The 17,304-nt window shown below is 36.9% G+C and overlaps 1 protein-coding gene across 7 annotated transcripts in view; it reads left to right on the top strand.

Annotated features, from left to right (window-relative positions):
* The window catches only part of FER (FER tyrosine kinase), a 213,131-nt gene that overhangs the window by 33,795 nt on the left and 162,032 nt on the right, over nt 1-17,304 (top strand). For 5 of the 7 annotated variants that reach the window (XR_012627031.1, XM_074855734.1, XM_074855735.1 and 2 more), the window contains one exon: nt 15,542-15,725. Coding sequence is in view for 6 of the 7 variants with exons in the window: in XM_074855734.1 (XP_074711835.1) it covers nt 15,542-15,725 (184 nt within the window). In the remaining variant the exon portion in view is untranslated. Of the gene's footprint in view, nt 1-5; nt 1,089-15,541; nt 15,726-17,304 lie in introns of those variants that run through there. The other 2 variants (XM_074855737.1, XM_074855741.1) reach the window with 2 other exon arrangements.

The raw sequence follows: 17,304 nt of genomic DNA, 5'->3' as shown, positions 1-17,304 counted from the left end.
AACAGTGGTCCGACTGACAGATTGTATACAACTCCTAGCCTACAATGCTTTGCTGACATCAGTGATGCTGAGTAACAAGGTAAAAAGAGTGTGGCATGTTGATGTTGCTGCAGGAAAACACATCAAAACAAAATTTATGCCAAATGCTAAAGACATTGGCTGAAGACATCACAAAGCTTTTAAAAATAAATAATGGTAAAGAACACAAAAAGGAAACCGTAGAACAGCTGTAGATATCAAGTATGGTATCTCATTACAGTTTGAATCTCATTTGATTGGATCAGTAACTGCTTCCTCTTAAGTTTGCTATTTCTACAATTATTTCTGTTTCTGCAGAACTGTGCATTCTGTTAGCTGTAGTTCAGAGTGGGGGTTTAATGTTTTCATTCTTGATTTTTTTTGATTAAGCGCTACATATTGCTATATAAAAAAAACCTTTAAATGTGTGAATGATGAGTACCTGAAACCATAAACAATAATTTGCTCTTTTCCTTACATTTTTTTTTTTTAAATTGAGAAACATTAATTCTTAACAATTTAGCATCTATTTTTGTAGTCGATTTTGATGTTTAAATGTGAAATAGGTTTTTTTTATATCAGTTAATATTGCAAATTGGAACAGAGCCTGTGTAGCTTTGGGAGGTTCATACTGGATTTTAATACAATATAATCTTTAGCAAAATTTACAGTTTTCATGTAAATACATCCATTACAGGTTTTTATTGTATTCTTGTTACTACATAATTACTGATTGAATGTAGAAACTATGTTGCATCATTCTTATGTGAAGAATGGTTCTGAAGTAAATAGTAAAGGAAAAATGTATTGATTCTAGTATTTAATTTCATTGTTTCATTTTATGCTGCTACAGCAGCATTTAAAAAGTATTGTACCAGATTTCCTTAGGTTGGCTTGTGTTCCCTGACAACATTGTGATTTAGAGGAGATTAAGAATATTAACAGTGCACCTAGGACATTATAGAACACTGCATCTGCTGGAAGCATGTTTTCCAATCTCTGCAACTCTTGTGATTTAATACTTCAGCATTGATCTGACTTCTGTGGTACATACTGAAGTTGCATGACAGGTAAGCTATATCTATGATAAATAAGGAAGCTGTTGAAAAAGCTTTCATTAAATCAAAGTATTGTCCTACTATTCTTTGTAATAGCTGAGTGGTCAAAAAAACTTTGAGGTGGCTGGTGCATTCGTTCTGACATGCCTGTAAAATTATGATTATACTACTACATTTTCTGATGGCACGTGTTGCCTTTAGTTGTTGCTGAGATCAGGAAAACTCCTAGTGGAGTATTTTTTGAGTTTATTTTTGACTGAAACTCTCACATTGTTAAGACAAAACAAGTAACACTGGCCAGACTGGCCTGTCATATTCACAGATGTCAGCAGGCTGGCTGGATTTCAAACTAATACCATGTCGTAAGCATTTCAACTCATAGACACTACCAGTACTTGCCAAACCTAGGGTTGCTTCTTGTGTGTAAAATAAAGCTTCTAGAGCAGGAAACCCTGGGGAGCACAGAGCTAAGAGATCTTGGTGACTTCTTCTGGAGTGTGGGACCAGCTTGGGCATATTGTTTCCACTCAACATGGACATGCATCCCCAGGATGTGCATTCCTCAGTCCTCACAGACCAACCCTTACAGGTCTGAGAGAATTTACTAGTGGTGCTTATTAGCTCAAACATCTGACAGTTCAAAAGATTGCACTTTAATTTTTGCTATTTTTGTACTATGTTATTTGTATATCTTAACATTAAGCAGGTGACTATTGAACTAATTCTTAACTCAGAAGTTCAGGTCTGGTATTCTGTAAATTTGAAATCTGTAAGTATATACAAATAGTTTTTTCTCATTAGAAAACTATTTGTTATTTGCAGTCATTAATTTTGTTAAGTAAGGTTTGGGGAAAAACCCTCTTCTCAGAAATAAGTTGAGTGGAGGAAGGAGTGGGTGATTTTATTTGTTGAATAAACACATTCATGTAAGCCTCTTGCAAGACATAAAGGGAAAAAAGACCTTAGAGATTAAAAGCCAAGGTCCTATCTTCTTTCTGTCTATCTTTATGATTTTGGTCTTGTGAGGCCCGTGCTAATTAAGAGCACTGCATTTGCATCTTTGTATTTAGAGAGGGATGATAAGGCTGGTCACTCACTAAATTTTCAAGTTTGCTTCATGAGACAGAACTAACAGTCAAAATTTAGATGAAGCAGTTTGCATAAAAAGTACTTTGTAGATGGGCATAAATTATTTTTGAAGTCCCCTGAATTCTGGGCACAAGTATAAACTGGGAGAGGAGTGGCTGTGGAGCATCTCTGCAGAAAAGGATCTAGGAGTGTTGGTTGACAGCAGGCTCAACATAAGTCAGCCATGTGCCCCAGCAGCCAAAAGGGCAAACCTCTGCATCCTGGGATGCATCTGTCCCGATCCAGTGTTGGGGGAGGTTTCAATATGATCCCAAGAACAAGATTAAGACACAAACGAGGTCAAATGCCGTATACCCAAAACAGGTTTTTATTATTAAAAAAGTGAAGAGGGGTAGCGATAGGACAGAATGGAAGGAAAAGACAGAAGTAAAGCAAGGATGCGGGATAGGGCTGCAAGAATAGTCACCACCATGGATCCAGCAGCGTCCTGTTGGTCCTCAGTCTTCAGTTCTTCGGTGGTGGGTGCACATGGATCTGGCTTCGATGGTAGATGCACACTGAGCAAAATTTTCTGCTGCCTTTTTAAGTTCATCTTATCCACTGATTAGCATATCAGCCCACCTTTAGATTTTTTTTTTTTCTTCTCTGGTCCCACAGGTTTTGTTGCATCTGGCTTCAGGGCAGGAACGTTTGCCTCTTGTCAGTTCATTAGCAAGGCATGCATGGGGTCTGGCCTACACAATAGAGCCACAAATGGCTACAGGATGGGGCCAGCTCAGCACACCTCTGCCCCTTTGAGACTTATCTAAGGAGTTTGACAATGCAACTGCGAAGAAGTGGGGCTGCATCTTTCAATACACTGCCACTTCTCTGGGCGACATTCCCCAGACCAATTCACAGGCCGCAGCAGCTTATCTTGGAGGTTTGCACAGACACAAGCAGGCTTTGAGACAGTCATAGAACATTTCAGTCTCTCACAGCATCAAACAAGTGTAGCCAGCTGGTCAAAAGAGGTGATTATCTGTCTGTATTCAGTGTTGGTGCAGTCTCACCTTGAGTACTGTGTGCAGTTCTGGGCCCCACAATTTAAGAAGGTTGTGAAGGTCCTTGAATGCATCCAGAGGAGGGCAACAAAGCTGGTGGAAGGGCTGGAAGCAATGACCTGTGAGGAGTGGCTAAGGACTCTGGGTTTGTCTAGTCTGGAGAAAAGGAGGCTGAGGGATGACCTCACTGCTCTCTACATTTTCCTGAAGAGGGGAAGTGGAGAGGGAGGTGTTGATCTCTTCTCTCTGAGATCCAGTGAGAGGATGCCTGGGAATGGTTCAAATCTGTGCCAGGCGAGGTTCAGACTTGACATTAGGAAGCATTTCTTTACTGAGGAGGGTGGTCAAACTCTGGACCTGGCTTCTTAGAGAGAGGTGGTTGATGCCCCAAGCCTGTCAGTGTTCGAGACATTTGGACAATGCTCTTAAAAACATGCTTTAACTTTGGTCAACCCTGAATTGGTCAGGCAGTTGGACTAGATGATTATTGTAGGTCCTTTCCAACTGAACTATTCTATGCTATTCTAGTCTAGCCTTAGGGTAGGAAAGCCAGGTTCAGCATGGGAACCAGAATGCTTCAAAAGTTGTGTCGTTTGTTAAAAGTCGTGTCACTGGTGGTTTTCTTGGGATCAGCAAGAACTATTGTATGAGGAAATAATTTTCATAATCACCTGTAGTATTTAGATGTGCCTAGCAAATGAAATACTGAGTTTAAGCAGACAACATCGGTCAGAAAGGTCCCCAAATCAGTTCAATGGGTAATATAGAATAATCAATTATAATTCTATGAGCTGTGTCTTTCCTATTCAGTGATGAAGACTTGGGAAATTGAACAATCTATGAAGAAATGCTTAATAGAAGAAATGGAGAAATTAGAGGGTTGCCTCCAAAAGCAGGGGGCAACAAATTTTGCTCAAGAATTCACTGTAAATTGTGTAACATATTCTTCAGAATTGGGAATCAATTACCCTGAATATACTTAATTATATTGGCCTGATATATCACTGTAAGGGTAGTCTTGGTTTTAAAATTATTTGCTTTAAATTAAGAAGTGCTTAGTCCTTACCAAAATTCACTTAAGAGAAAGATTATGCTGAGGTTCCACTAGTATTCCCTCCACTTACCAGTCTGTGGAAGCAGATTTAAGTCAAGCTTTAGGATTCTTTAATGAAAAAATATTTCATTGCTATTTGAAAGCCCTGGTCGTTTCATTCATGAGTGTAAATAATATGTTCAGTAGAATAATGCAAACAAATAATGTAAAGGAGTATTCTTTTCCAGTCATAATGAAATAATGCTCCATGAAAATGTGTCTCCAGAGTCAAAATAAATGAGGAAGTGACTGTATTGGAGGTTTGTTACTGGTAAACAAATGTGGAGACAGCAAAATATTCAGAAATTACCTCGGTTATTGAAAATGGTGAAAAATAGGTAAATGAAAAGGTAAATGCAGTTCAGGGAATTATTTGAAAAACTGCTATCATAAACACTGGGAAATGTCTAATAGATCACTATATGAATTGACAGCTTTATATTTTAGTGCTGATATTTACAAAAATAAAAGATTCTAAAGCAAACCAAAGAAATGTTTTTTCTGAGTCATTACTATATGCTGAAGATTTGCATATTTTCTCAGAGGAGGATTGCTGCTTCATTAAAAAAAGAGAGGGGGGAAAAAAAAAAGGCAAAAGCCCTGATACTCCCCTCTTTATTGTGCATTTTAACATTTTCTGAAATCAAGTTTTGTGATACTCCAGTGAGGTTATAATACAGAAAATTGCAGGAACTCCCAAGCCAAGCTTCTTGGCTTTTCCTGGGACCTTGCCTGTCCTGTCTTTTAATCCTAACCTATAAGCTTTCAGTGAGCTCTGCATCCATCCCCAGGCAGAGTCCACATGCTCCAGCTGCTCTCTCACGTAAAGGACAGCTCCCTCTCCTCATCTTCCTGGCCTGTCTTTCCCCAAGAGATTGTGTCTCTTTATTGCTACACTCCAGTCATGAGAGCCATCCCACCACACCTCCATGATCCCGATGAGATCTTGCACCCTTTGCTATCACTGACAGGATTGAGGAGGACACCACCCGGGCCCCCATGCCCTTGATGGCTTCTCCAAGAGCTCTGTAGTCACTTCTGATATTCTCCAAGTTTCTCTGGCAGTATCACTGATGACCACATTTATTATAACATTGCCTCTGCTATTTTTCTCTACATTTACCCATACCCAGGAATTTTAGTGGATTTGCTTTTTACACTTCCCGAACTACAGAGGCAGTTATGTGAATTCTTGACATATGTTCTTGTCCTCTAAGATTCTCTCGGATTGTAAGACACAGTTTTATTTATTGTATAAAGATTTTCTTCCCTGCTAGTACTCGTGTGTAGGTCTTCAGATTGCCCTTCTAATTTTCATTTTGTTTATCCTGTAATTCTGCTCCTTTTCTGTTTCCACAGTTCTGACATATTTAAGGCTTGTCACCGTGTTTCTACTGGGGTGTATATAACCCTCTGTTGTCATGTCAGGTGTGTCTCTGCCTGCTTTTGAAACTAAATTAAATTCATTGTCAAAAACTGGGCTTGTGTAATAAAATGATACTCACCTTTGTCAGGTGGATGTTATCTTTATTAGTGTTTTGTCATGGGACAGCATTCACTGTGCGCTGAAGCCAAAGGTGATGTTGCAATGCCAGGAGCTTTAAATGCAGAACGTTAATTCATCTGTTGTGAGCTAAGCCTTTACAGTGATCTCCATTGCTTCTTTTATGAACACTTTGTCATCACTGGAAAATAGCTGAAGGTCATACCTATCGGTGCCACTAAAGTTCCCAAGAGTGAGAAGCAAGGAGCAGTCTTTCTTGAAATACATAACATTGGACTCCAGACAGGCTTTGTCTGAGTTATATGAAAACTGGACAAGAAAGTCTTTCTAATTGTAGACATTCCAAAATATGCCTAACTGATAGATTTATGTTTTTTTCACAAACTTTTAAGAATATTTCGCATTTCAATTATGCCTCTTCAAAAGGCAATTACGATATTTATTGTCTTTCAAAAGCAAACACTTAAATATGCAAAAATTTGAGAGAGCATCTCAAGTATGAATAGATGTTTAGATTTGAACTGTCTGTGCCTTCCCAAGTTTTTATTTAATTTTTTTTCTCCTTTCCTGTCCTCAAAGGTCCCGAAGAAACAAATCAAAGCAAAGCAAACTTAAGAACAAATAGCTTAATTACTGATACTCCCAGGAGGTTTTCTAGACAGTTTTTCTGACCATTGTTGGAAAGCAACACTGAGAGGAAAATTATATAATCTTTCTGTAGTGTGGGATGTCATTGATATAGGGCTTTGTCCAGAGTGAATGGCTGATTTGTTACATTTGCAGTGAAACAGAAGTTCAGGGCTAACTGTACCGTATATCCATTGAAGTATAGTATTGAGGTTTTTTTTACTAGCAGTTGATCTACAGTGGAGACATAAAGAAATAATTTCTTATTGCATTCAGCTTTGGAATTATTTTTGATGTCTTTCTTTAGTAAACCAATCCAAAATATTTCTGTTTGAGCTTTTGATTTTGAGGGAAAAGCTTTGTATTTCATGTTAGCTGAAACCAGGACATCATTGTATGCTGTTTCTCTTTGAAAAGAGTAGATCTTTTAAGAAAATAATTTTGTCTTTTAGGCATTTACTTGCCCATAAGATTTAGCTGAAGGGCTGTAACTAAAGCAGCTTAACTTCAATTTTTTGTTGCAGAACAACAGCAGTAGATTTAAGCCTCAGTCCGTAGTTTAACATTCTATCACGAAGCTGGATTTGAAATCTGAACATCTAGGCTTCTACCAAGTCTTGACTTGAGTCTTAAGTGTCATACTACAGGTAACCTTCAGGAGGTGGATCTTTGTCCTGTGTGAATTTTTAAGTGCTTTACGCTGTATTCCACAGAATCAGAATTTTGCTTTTCAAATAAAACATCAAAATCTATAATGCAAATTTGAAGACTTCATTAGTATTAAATTTTATTGAAATTAGTGATAATTAATGTAGTAAACATATAAGGGAATACGAGCCTTGACTTTTATTTTTGACCAATCAGATAAAGTTGTAAGGGGGTAAAAACCTGAGCTTTACAATATAATTATTGCTTTTTAGTCCAAAATATGTATGAAATTTTCTGTATTTGCAATATTTATTTTCTGAAAGTCAGTTTCTTTGAGCTATTTGCACTGTACATTGATGCTTATTTAAAAAAAGATGAATGTTATGGGCTGAAATTTTTCTCAGTTGGTTGTCCTATCCAGTTTCTGTTCTTCCATTCTAGGTGAATATTGGGCTACAAGAGACTAATACAATTGCAAGAACTTCGGAATAGCAAATCTGCCTTTTTAATAAAAAATACCCTAAACTGTTTTTTTCTGGATGACTCTATTGTTCTGTGTGTTAAGAGAGTTTTTATTAGAAATTTAAATACTTGACTCTCTAGAATGTTTTAAAAATAATGCCAACCTTTTCTTTGCAAATGTCAAACTTTCATAATTGAATTTTGCAGGCTTCATAATACTGTTTATGGCATGACATAGTGTGTGCACAGTCAGTTTCTTAAAACATTAAGCAGTTTTGTCAAAAACTGATGTCAGTGGAATTATAATTCAATCTATTTATGATTGAATTATAATACAGATAAAGAAAATTGGATGTTTTCCTCTGTGCTAACTGACATGCAGAAAAACTGTGTACTTTGCCTCGCTGCATTTTGCTGCTTTAAAAAATAAATTATGTTATGGAAATAATACTGTAGTTGTGTTTCTTGTATTAATTATAGGTTAAAAGGCTGTATTTAAATTTGAGTGTATATGATAATTTGATTTATTTTGCCATTAGTTGAGATGTTCTGCTGAGGAATAATGTATAGCAAAGGAATTTAGTCCTCAAGGCAGATGGGAAAATGGGATAGTTTAAGCATTAATGAAGTTTCTGAAAGAGATAGTATTGATAAGTCTGTAGTTATGTGGTTGTGTTCATTTTTAGCGTAAATTTTCAGTTTAGTTTAACTGTTGAAGGCTGTTTGTTGTGGTTCATAAGTCAGAAGCCTGTATTGATGGTACACAGTATAATTTGACATATGTTGTTTTTTGGCTGAAAGCTGTAGGGGGTATTTTAAAGATATGCATGGGTAAGTTGTAGGTTTTAAGCTCTTAAACTATGATATATGAAAATAATTTTGGGTTATGTAATCTAGGGCATGCTTGCGTATGAGTGGCCAAACATACAATAACCCCAAGAAATAATCCATCATTTCTCCCTCTGCTACCACCTTGTCTCCCTCTTCCTGTTTCCCTCACCAGTGTATCTCCCAGGGGAATAGGCCAGGGCAAGCAAAACTTGCTGATTCCAGCTCTGACTTAGAGCTGCTTTGTCCTCTCCTCTTTCATCCAGTCCCTATACTTTAAGTACTACTTGACCTGTTGCCCTCCAAACCCTCTTCAGTCACCTTCTGTTATTTTTCCATGTTCACATGCCTCGCATTCTCCAGAAAGACCTTGGTGTGTGTCTTGGTCTGCAGATGAGCAGGTTGACACTGTAGCCTACTCTATTTAGAAACTGAATGTGTATGATACTTTGATTTATTCTGAAATTCGTTGAGGTGTTCAGTTGAGGAATAATGTATATAGAGAAGGAATTTAGTCGTCAAGGCAGATGCAAAAATGGGATTGTATACCATACCATTTGTATCAGAAATAGCGTGGCCAGCAGGGACAGGGAAGGGATCTTGCCGCTGTACTCGGCACTGGTGAGGCTGCACCTCAATGACTGTGTTCAGTTTTGGGCCCCTCACTACAAAAAAGACATTGAATGACTCGAGCGTGTCCAGAGAAGGGCACCGAAGCTGGTGAAGGGTCTGGAGCACAGGTCGTACGAGGAGCGGCTGAGGGAACTGGGGTTGTTTAGTCTGGAGAAGAGGAGGCTGAGGGGAGACCTCATCGCCCTCTACAACTGCCTGAAAGGAGGTTGCAGAGAGCTGGGGATGAGTCTCTTTAACCAAGTAATGAGTGCTAAGACAAGAGGGAATGGCCTCAAGTTGTGCCAGGGAAGGTTTAGACTAGGTATTAGGAAGTATTTCTTTGCAGAACGTGTTGTTAGGTGTTGGAATGGGCTGCCCAGGGAGGTGGTGGAGTCCCCATCCCTGGAGTTGTTTAAGAGTCGGGTCGACTTAGCGCTGAGGGATATGGTGTAGTTGGGAACTGTCAGTGTTAGGCTAATGTTTGGACTAGATGATCTTCAAGGTCTTTTCCAACCTACATGGTTCTGTAGTGTAAGAAATCTGTTCCTTCCACATATAAAATTACATCAGCAGTTGGATTGTTTTCAATTATATGACAGACATAATGTCCTTTTAAAGTAATTTTTATTACTTTGGATTTAAAATGTAGCTGACAGTGGCAAGGTAGCAAGTGTCTAGAGAACCATACAGGGGAGACAAACAGCTAGACAGCTGTCTCAACTTCATAGTAATTTGTTACCTAGGGAGTTCCTGACTCAGAAGTGGTGTGTCTCTTTGTTACTGGTAGCACTTCATGATTTTTTTTTGTGTACACATGTTCATTCACTATTAAACTGTCTTAATTTTTTCATGCTTATGATAACTTTACGAAAAGACTGAGTAGGTTAGAGACATGCTAGTTAAAAACATCCTGTTTTTAACAAAGTACATACTAGTTCCATATAATGCCTTACAATTGTTACATTGAAAGAAGTTGGGAAGATCTGTTAACTGTGTGTCCCCTCTCAGATGTTGCTCCTTGGTCTCCTGTTGCTTCAGGAGTCCTCATTTTTAGTCATTCCTTCTGGATTCCTTCTGTTCCCTACCTTTCTGATCCTTGATGCCATTCTCTAAACCATTTCATTTCCAATATGTCCTCCTTGAGGTGAAATAACTGCATACTGGTTTATGTGGATTTAATCAGTGGCATAACAATGCTTCCTAGTCCTTTGCTAAATAATATGTTGTCTAACTGCTGCTGAATACTGAGTTAACATTTCTATTCTGTACTAACCCCAAGATCTCATTCGTGAGTACATTCTGTAAGCTTACAAGAGATTACTAAGCTTGAATAGTTTTTTTCCCCATATGCTATATGCCCATTCTTCTATAAATACACAATAATTTACCATTTTGTAATTTAATCAGTACATCTTAAGGTTTTTTCCCAGTTCTTCACATTTGGTTCTCCTATTGACTTTCTTTCGCAGCATCTTCATCATCATCTTCATCACTTCATGTGTCAGGACCCGACTGATATGCCTGGGGCACTGCAGTGAGTGCCTACTTCCTCCTATAAAAACTAATCATATTTCAACTAAAGCTTTCTCAAGTTCCTTTGAAGTTCCAAAGCTAAACACCTTCTAGTTCTCATAATGTCTTATTTTATTTATTCTTTAACTACTTCTTCTAACAGCTTAGAAGAGAGAGAGATTCCTTGACTCTTTCATAAAGAGACATTTCAGCCTGGAAATTTCTGAAGGTCTTCCATAGTGAACACAGATGCAAAAAAACTTTTCATCCTATTAGCTCCTTTTTTATAGTGACTGTCCTTTACATTTACTGACAAGCTTGCTGACTCCAGTGTATATGAAAAAGGTTTTGTTACTGTTTTACAAGTTTTTCCTTCAACTTTTTTTGGACATGCCTTAATGTATTTCTGTATTTTCATTTATTGGAGTTCACAGTTCTTTCTGTATTCCTCATATGACACAATTTCAACTTTTCAAGGTCTGCTTTCAAGCCTCTGTTCTGCCACTTATCTGTGAATTCTTCCCTTTTTTTTTTTTCTCAACTACTTTGTGATAGGTGGTAGAAATGTTAAAATAAAATCTTTTTTATTACTTAAATTATGTTAAGGTTATAAGAAAGGTAGCGGTCTCAGTGAGATTGGTTAGTTAGTGTATGTTTATCTGTGCAGGTATTTGTGAATCTGCACTTGATAACTGCAGGTACAGGATTCATTTAAAATGTCTTTGCTGAAAAAATGAGACAATTCATAAATATAAAGAAGATAAGAATATGAGTAAAAGCTTATGTGTCTCTGTAAGACATCATGTCAGAATAATCTCATATCCTTTTATGACAAGGGTAATGCATGATCAAGTCGGAAATATTCTAGTAGAGGTGCAAAAACTGCATAAAGCTGCTTGGAGAATGATTGTTAATGAGGTCCTGTCATAGTAATGTATCCTATGGTACATTGTAGGATGTATCTTGAGATTAGGTTTGGGTGGTCTTTCAATGATTCATTACTTTGTTTCAAAGTTTGTTTTTTAAATTCCCAGGCATCACTTTGCCTTGAAGGGATTGAAAGTGCACTGGAAGGCAGCTGTAGAGTTAAAAATGGTATGATAAACTGAGAGATGAGTCTCAAAAAAATAGTGTTACTTGGTAGGATCAGATGCCAAAGCAAAAGTAGTCAGTGATGCCATGTTTGTATGGTATTAAAAAAAGACATGTTTTTTTCTTATTTCAAAAAATATTTAATTTTTTTTTTTTTTTTTATGAGCTAGAAGTATCTAGAATGTAAAATTACTCCTTGGCTGAAGTTGTACTTGTGTAAGATTGTGAACCAGTCTACTGCAAAAAGACAGCAGGACTTACAAGGGAAGACCTGTAGGTCCATTAGTATAAAGTTTAGAAGATTGGGCAGAAGAAGAGAGTATGTAATCTAATACATAAAACATGATTTGCAGGGGATGGTAGAATCTATTTTTCATACCCATGGCACATAGGAAGTAAGGGTTTAAATTAAAGCAATAAAGATTTATGTTGGAGAGTGAAGGGGCAGGGAGGTGGGGGAATGCTTTCAGCTAGCATAGCACCATACCTCAGTGTTACTAGGAAGTTGCAAAGTTAGCTGTCATTGGAGATCTTAGGAAAATCATAAAACTTAATGCTGCATAGTTGTGCAATTACTGTTGTGCAATTACTGTGGCAAAGAATAGAATAGGTTACCTCTTGAAGTATGTTTTAGCTCTCAGTTTCAGCACTGATCTGGTCTTGTCAGCATGAATTTGAGGACTTCTAGTTTCTAATACAGTAGACCTGAGATTGTAGAGCCAACCTCCTGATTAGGATACTGTCAGTGATAAGGAAGTGTTAAGTTGTAGTGGAAAAACTGCCCATTTTGGACAGGAATAATAGTGTGACAATTTAGCTACTCGTATGTAGACTGCACCATTGTTTTATTGAGATGATATGTGTTAAAGGATTTTACTAGACTGTGGGTATCTCTAGGCTTGCTTTATTAACAACTCAGACTTGGGCCACCACCTCAGTTGAGTGGCAACAGCTAACAAAAAGTGCCCTCTATATATACGATATAACATACAATACAAAGAGTCTTTGGTGATTTTCCAGGAACTTTCAGCTCTTAATTCATCATCAATTTCAAAAGTCCATTGTATTCCACAGTTTTGACTAGTTCTTGTTGTTCCGTTCTAATTCGTCTTTGGACACCACTGTTCACTGATGCAGTCTTCGGTCATCATGGTTACTTATCTTCTGAACAATCTTCATCATAATTCACTTTTAGACTTCTGACAAAAGACTCAAAATGTTCTATTTAACATATACTTAATCTATGTCTAGCTTTTCATTACTTAGCTTTTCTAAGTTGCTTAAACTGTCAGTATTGTTCCTAGAGCACCTGTGCTCTATTGCAAACAATACCTATTTATTGATTATTCCTGCTATTAATAATATCCTAAAAGAAAACAGTTTTCTAAAGCTTGTTCCTTTTACAGATTTCCTCCTTTTGTTTTTCCCATTGCACTCCTGCGATCCTTCTTATTTATAATTCCACATCTCTCTTTCTATCTTCTGTATTATAAAAGAACAACAACCAATGTAATATTGAAACAAAACAATCACTCAGACTATTATGACTATAATTGTTAAAATAATAATAAAAATTAATTTAAACAAAATTTAAGCTGGGGAAATATCAATTGGCTGTCTTGGGGTATTCCTTATATCCCATAACACTAAATTTAAAGCATCGGGCAACTTTAGGCCAGTCTGTTTACAAACCTTAAGTAATTTTTCTTTTAAGGTTCTGTTCATTCGTTCTACTTGGCCGGATGATTCGGGGTGATGGGGAGTATGAAATTGACTAAAAATTCCTAAGGAATTATAAATTGGAATTAAATTATCAGCTGTGAAATGACCCCCATGATCAGAATCAGTGACTTCAGGAACTCCCTGTTTAGGAATTATTTCCTTCAGTAAATTTTTTTACTACTGCTTTTGAATCATTTTTCCTGGTAGGAAAAGCTTTTACCCATCCTGTTAGCCGATCAATTATCACTAACATGTAAGAGTACCCCATTTTTTTTTTTTTTTGGCATTTCAGTATAATCAATTTGGAACTTTTGAAAAAAGAAAGGTGGCTGGAGCTCTCTTTCCACTGGGTGCCTTAATTCATACAGAAGCATATTGTTCACAAAGTTCACGTCCTTCACAGATTCTTTTGGCTGCTGCATAAATTCCAGGGGCAGCCCAAAGTCTTTGAATCCGGAGCGCTAAGCAATCTGGCCCCCATGAGTTTTTTCATGATGCCATCGCGTAATCGGCAATAAATACCTTTTTGGAAGAAGAGTCTTGTTATTAAGCATCCATTGTTCTCCTTGTGGCTGGGCTCCAAGCCAGATCCACTGCTCCTTTTCTTCATCAGGGAGGTCTTCATAGAACTTATTTCTATCCAGAGGTTTGGATATCACCTCATGTTGTGATAATGACATGATGGACACAACCTGTCGTGCTGTGGCTCTAGCTGCTTGGTCAGCTAAACCATTTCCTTTAGAAATCATATCTTGCCTCTGAGTATGTGCTTTTATATAGATCACAGAAATCTCAGAGAGTAATTGTATCGCCTCTAATAATTCCTTGATCTGCTGATGTTAAGAAACCCTGTTCTTTCCATAAAGTCCCAGTTGCATGGCAGATACCAAAAGCATATTTAAGTCCATATTTTGCATTTCTGTAAGAGCAATTATTTCTGCTCCCTGTGCACCTAAAGGTGCAGGAAAAAGTCCCACCAATAGTACCTGCATTTCTGTGGTCACTGCAAAACCAGTACATCTTCGACTTTCTTCATAATAGGAGGAGTCGTCTGTGAAGAGGTTCAAATCAGGGTTGCAGTTTGCTGGTTTCACTTAATAATTGAACACAGTTATGGTTATCTTTTTCTCCATCGGAAGGTAAAGGCATTAGGGTGGCAGGGTTCAACATATTGCACCTTTCCAATTTCAAATTATTAGCCAATAATAGAATTATCTCATATCTATGCACCCTTTGAGGAGATAAAGCTTTCTCCACATATTGTTTTAATAATACCTCTACTTCATGGGGTACACAGACAGTTAGTGGATGTACTAGGACAATTGTCCTGGTTTTTTTTCTACCATTTCAGCTGCTGCTGCTATTGCTGTAATGCAAAAAGGAGTTCCTTTAGTCACTGGGTCTAATGTAGAAGAAAAACAGGCAACAGGTCATTCATGTGGTCCTAAAGTTTGTACTAACATCCCTCTCGCAGTTCCTTTATTTTCATCACAATTTAAAAGGTTTTGAATAATCAGGAAGTCCTGGCTTTAGTATGAATCCAAGATATTTCACTTGCTGTTTGCAAAACTGTAATTTGGACAGAGATGCACAGTGTTCCTTTTTTAACAAGTCAGATGCACTGAACTGTCAGTATTGTTCCTAGAGCACCTGTGGTCTATTGCAAACAATATCTATTTATTCATTATTCCTGCTATTAATAATATCCTAAGAGAAAACAGTTTTCTAAAGCTTGTTCCTTTTACAATATGTAGCAATAGAATTTTTTGCTCACAATAAATGACAGATTTTTAGTGAATCATGGATCTGACCTTATAGGACATCTTAACTTTCTTCATTTAAAAATGTTTATTTGCTCTGAGGCAAATAAAAGATTAGCTTTGTGGTAGTCATATGTATGAGTTTTACTCTTTACTTTATTCTTCATAGTTATATTATTTTCATACCTAGGTAGATAGTGGTTTTCATATACTTCTAGATAAAGAATTCTCACATTTCTGCTCAAAGAAAATACAGCAGTTTTTTCTTAGTCTTTTAATTAGAAAACCCAGACATTTGGTCTTACTAATGACTTGAAAATGGTCAGATTTGACCTTCTTCAGGGAAGTACCTTGAAAAGACTACAGTAGAAAAAGGTGCAAACTTACCATAAAAATACTAGATTTAAGTTATCTAAAAGTTTGTATTCTTTCAAATCACCACGTGCATTTTTCTTTTTTTTGTTTTGTTTTAGGAAAGGAGACTGAGAAGGCCAAAGATCGGTGTGATAAAGCCACTATGAAGCTTCATATGTTGCATAATCAGTATGTGTTGGCACTGAAAGGAGCACAGTTACATCAACACCAATATTATGATACTACACTTCCTCTGTTACTTGATTCACTACAGAAGATGCAAGAAGAAATGATTAAAGCCCTGTAAGATGTATTATTATATATTTTTAACTTGTGGAATTTTATATGTGTAGTATTCTGATTAATTTGTAGGATTCTTTGAAAATAATAAACTGTGATTAATTATATATCAAGGGATAATGAAAAAAGAGGTTTTGGTCTTTCAATTTACAATGATCGTGCATAGAAAGTCTATCCAAATAATGCAGACAGTAGTTTTGAGCGGTTACTTAAACATTCTAGCAAGACACTGTCTCTCATAAAAATTTTAAATCTTACAGATTAACTGCAGTGTTTATAGCTGGGTTCATGCTTTGTCCTTCAGCTGGTATACTATGGCAAGTTTGTCGTCTGTCTGGTAGCCTTATTTTTATGAAATTCCACCAGCAACAAATTTTGTTTAAACTGGACAACTGTCTTGAAAGTCATTGTGGAGGAGGGCCAGGCAGATGCGTGGTTAATCATATGTGTGAGAGAAGTAACAGGATCATATAAGCCTGTGCTCACTGTAAGGAATCCAACCTTAAAAATACAGTTACCTTTTTCTGAAAAAGATCATTTTTGATATCATTACAGAAGATGTGCAAACTGATAATCTCAGAGAACAGACAGTGAGCACTTTAAACCCTCTTTTCTGGTTTGTAAACACCATGCCTCTTTGTCTTTCCTGAAGAATGGGAGTTGATTAGGGAGTCTGTTCTGTATGTCTTTTTCTGGGGTGTTGTTTAAATCACTTAGCCTAAAAGAAAGGGCAGTTACTTTTTTTTGGTAGGTATTGCTCATTTAGATGTGAGGCACTCTAACTTATTTTCTTACCTTCTCTGAAGTCTACATTCATCTTGACTTCAGCACACCACCATCTTCAGTGAGGGAATGTTGGGGATTTCACACTTTACATGCTCACGTGGTACAGACACCATTAGCTGCCCTATGCAGTATCATATTAATTTCTTTGATTGTGGTGCAGGTATCAAAATGAAATAGACCTTTGTAGTAATCTCAGTACAGTCCCTTTAATCTTAATTTTGTATATAAAATCACAGAAAAAAACTACAGTTAAATTTGTGTACTGTAATTAAGGTAATTTTTCAGAACTGTGATATGATAATTCACTGAAAAATTTTATGATGGAACAAGAACCTATCGAACCCACTCACCTTTGTTATGTCTGGAGTAAAAACCTGTAAAAATATTTGTCACTGCAGAGACATTTTTTGTGACATCTGAATATATGGAAAATTACTCCTAGTATCTTTGGTGTACAATCAGAGGTAATGATATCAGGTGTACAGCTTGGTGTGGCCATCTGTGTGAAACTATTTGCATAATAATTCTGATTTTGCAAATGATTTAGTTCGGTAAACTTGAAGTGTAGACTATCATTGCTAATGATTTTTTTTTTTTGTAGTTGACATAGTTTCCTTTTCTCTTCGATATGTCGTTGCTGTAGTTGACGTTCACCTATCTTTTCATCACATTCTGAACTATTTTCTGGAACCTTTTCACACATATTGTTCGCAGGCAAGACAAGATTTAATGCCTTCTCTTGTCTGTTTTCTCAGACAAAATATTAAAAAAATCCCAATCATATAACTTTTTACAG

Source organism: Strix uralensis, chromosome Z, assembly GCF_047716275.1.
Source record: "Strix uralensis isolate ZFMK-TIS-50842 chromosome Z, bStrUra1, whole genome shotgun sequence".
Lineage (NCBI taxonomy): Eukaryota > Metazoa > Chordata > Aves > Strigiformes > Strigidae > Strix > Strix uralensis.
The sequence above is the reverse complement of the archived record's forward strand: the minus strand, read 5'-3'. Positions and strand labels throughout refer to the sequence as shown.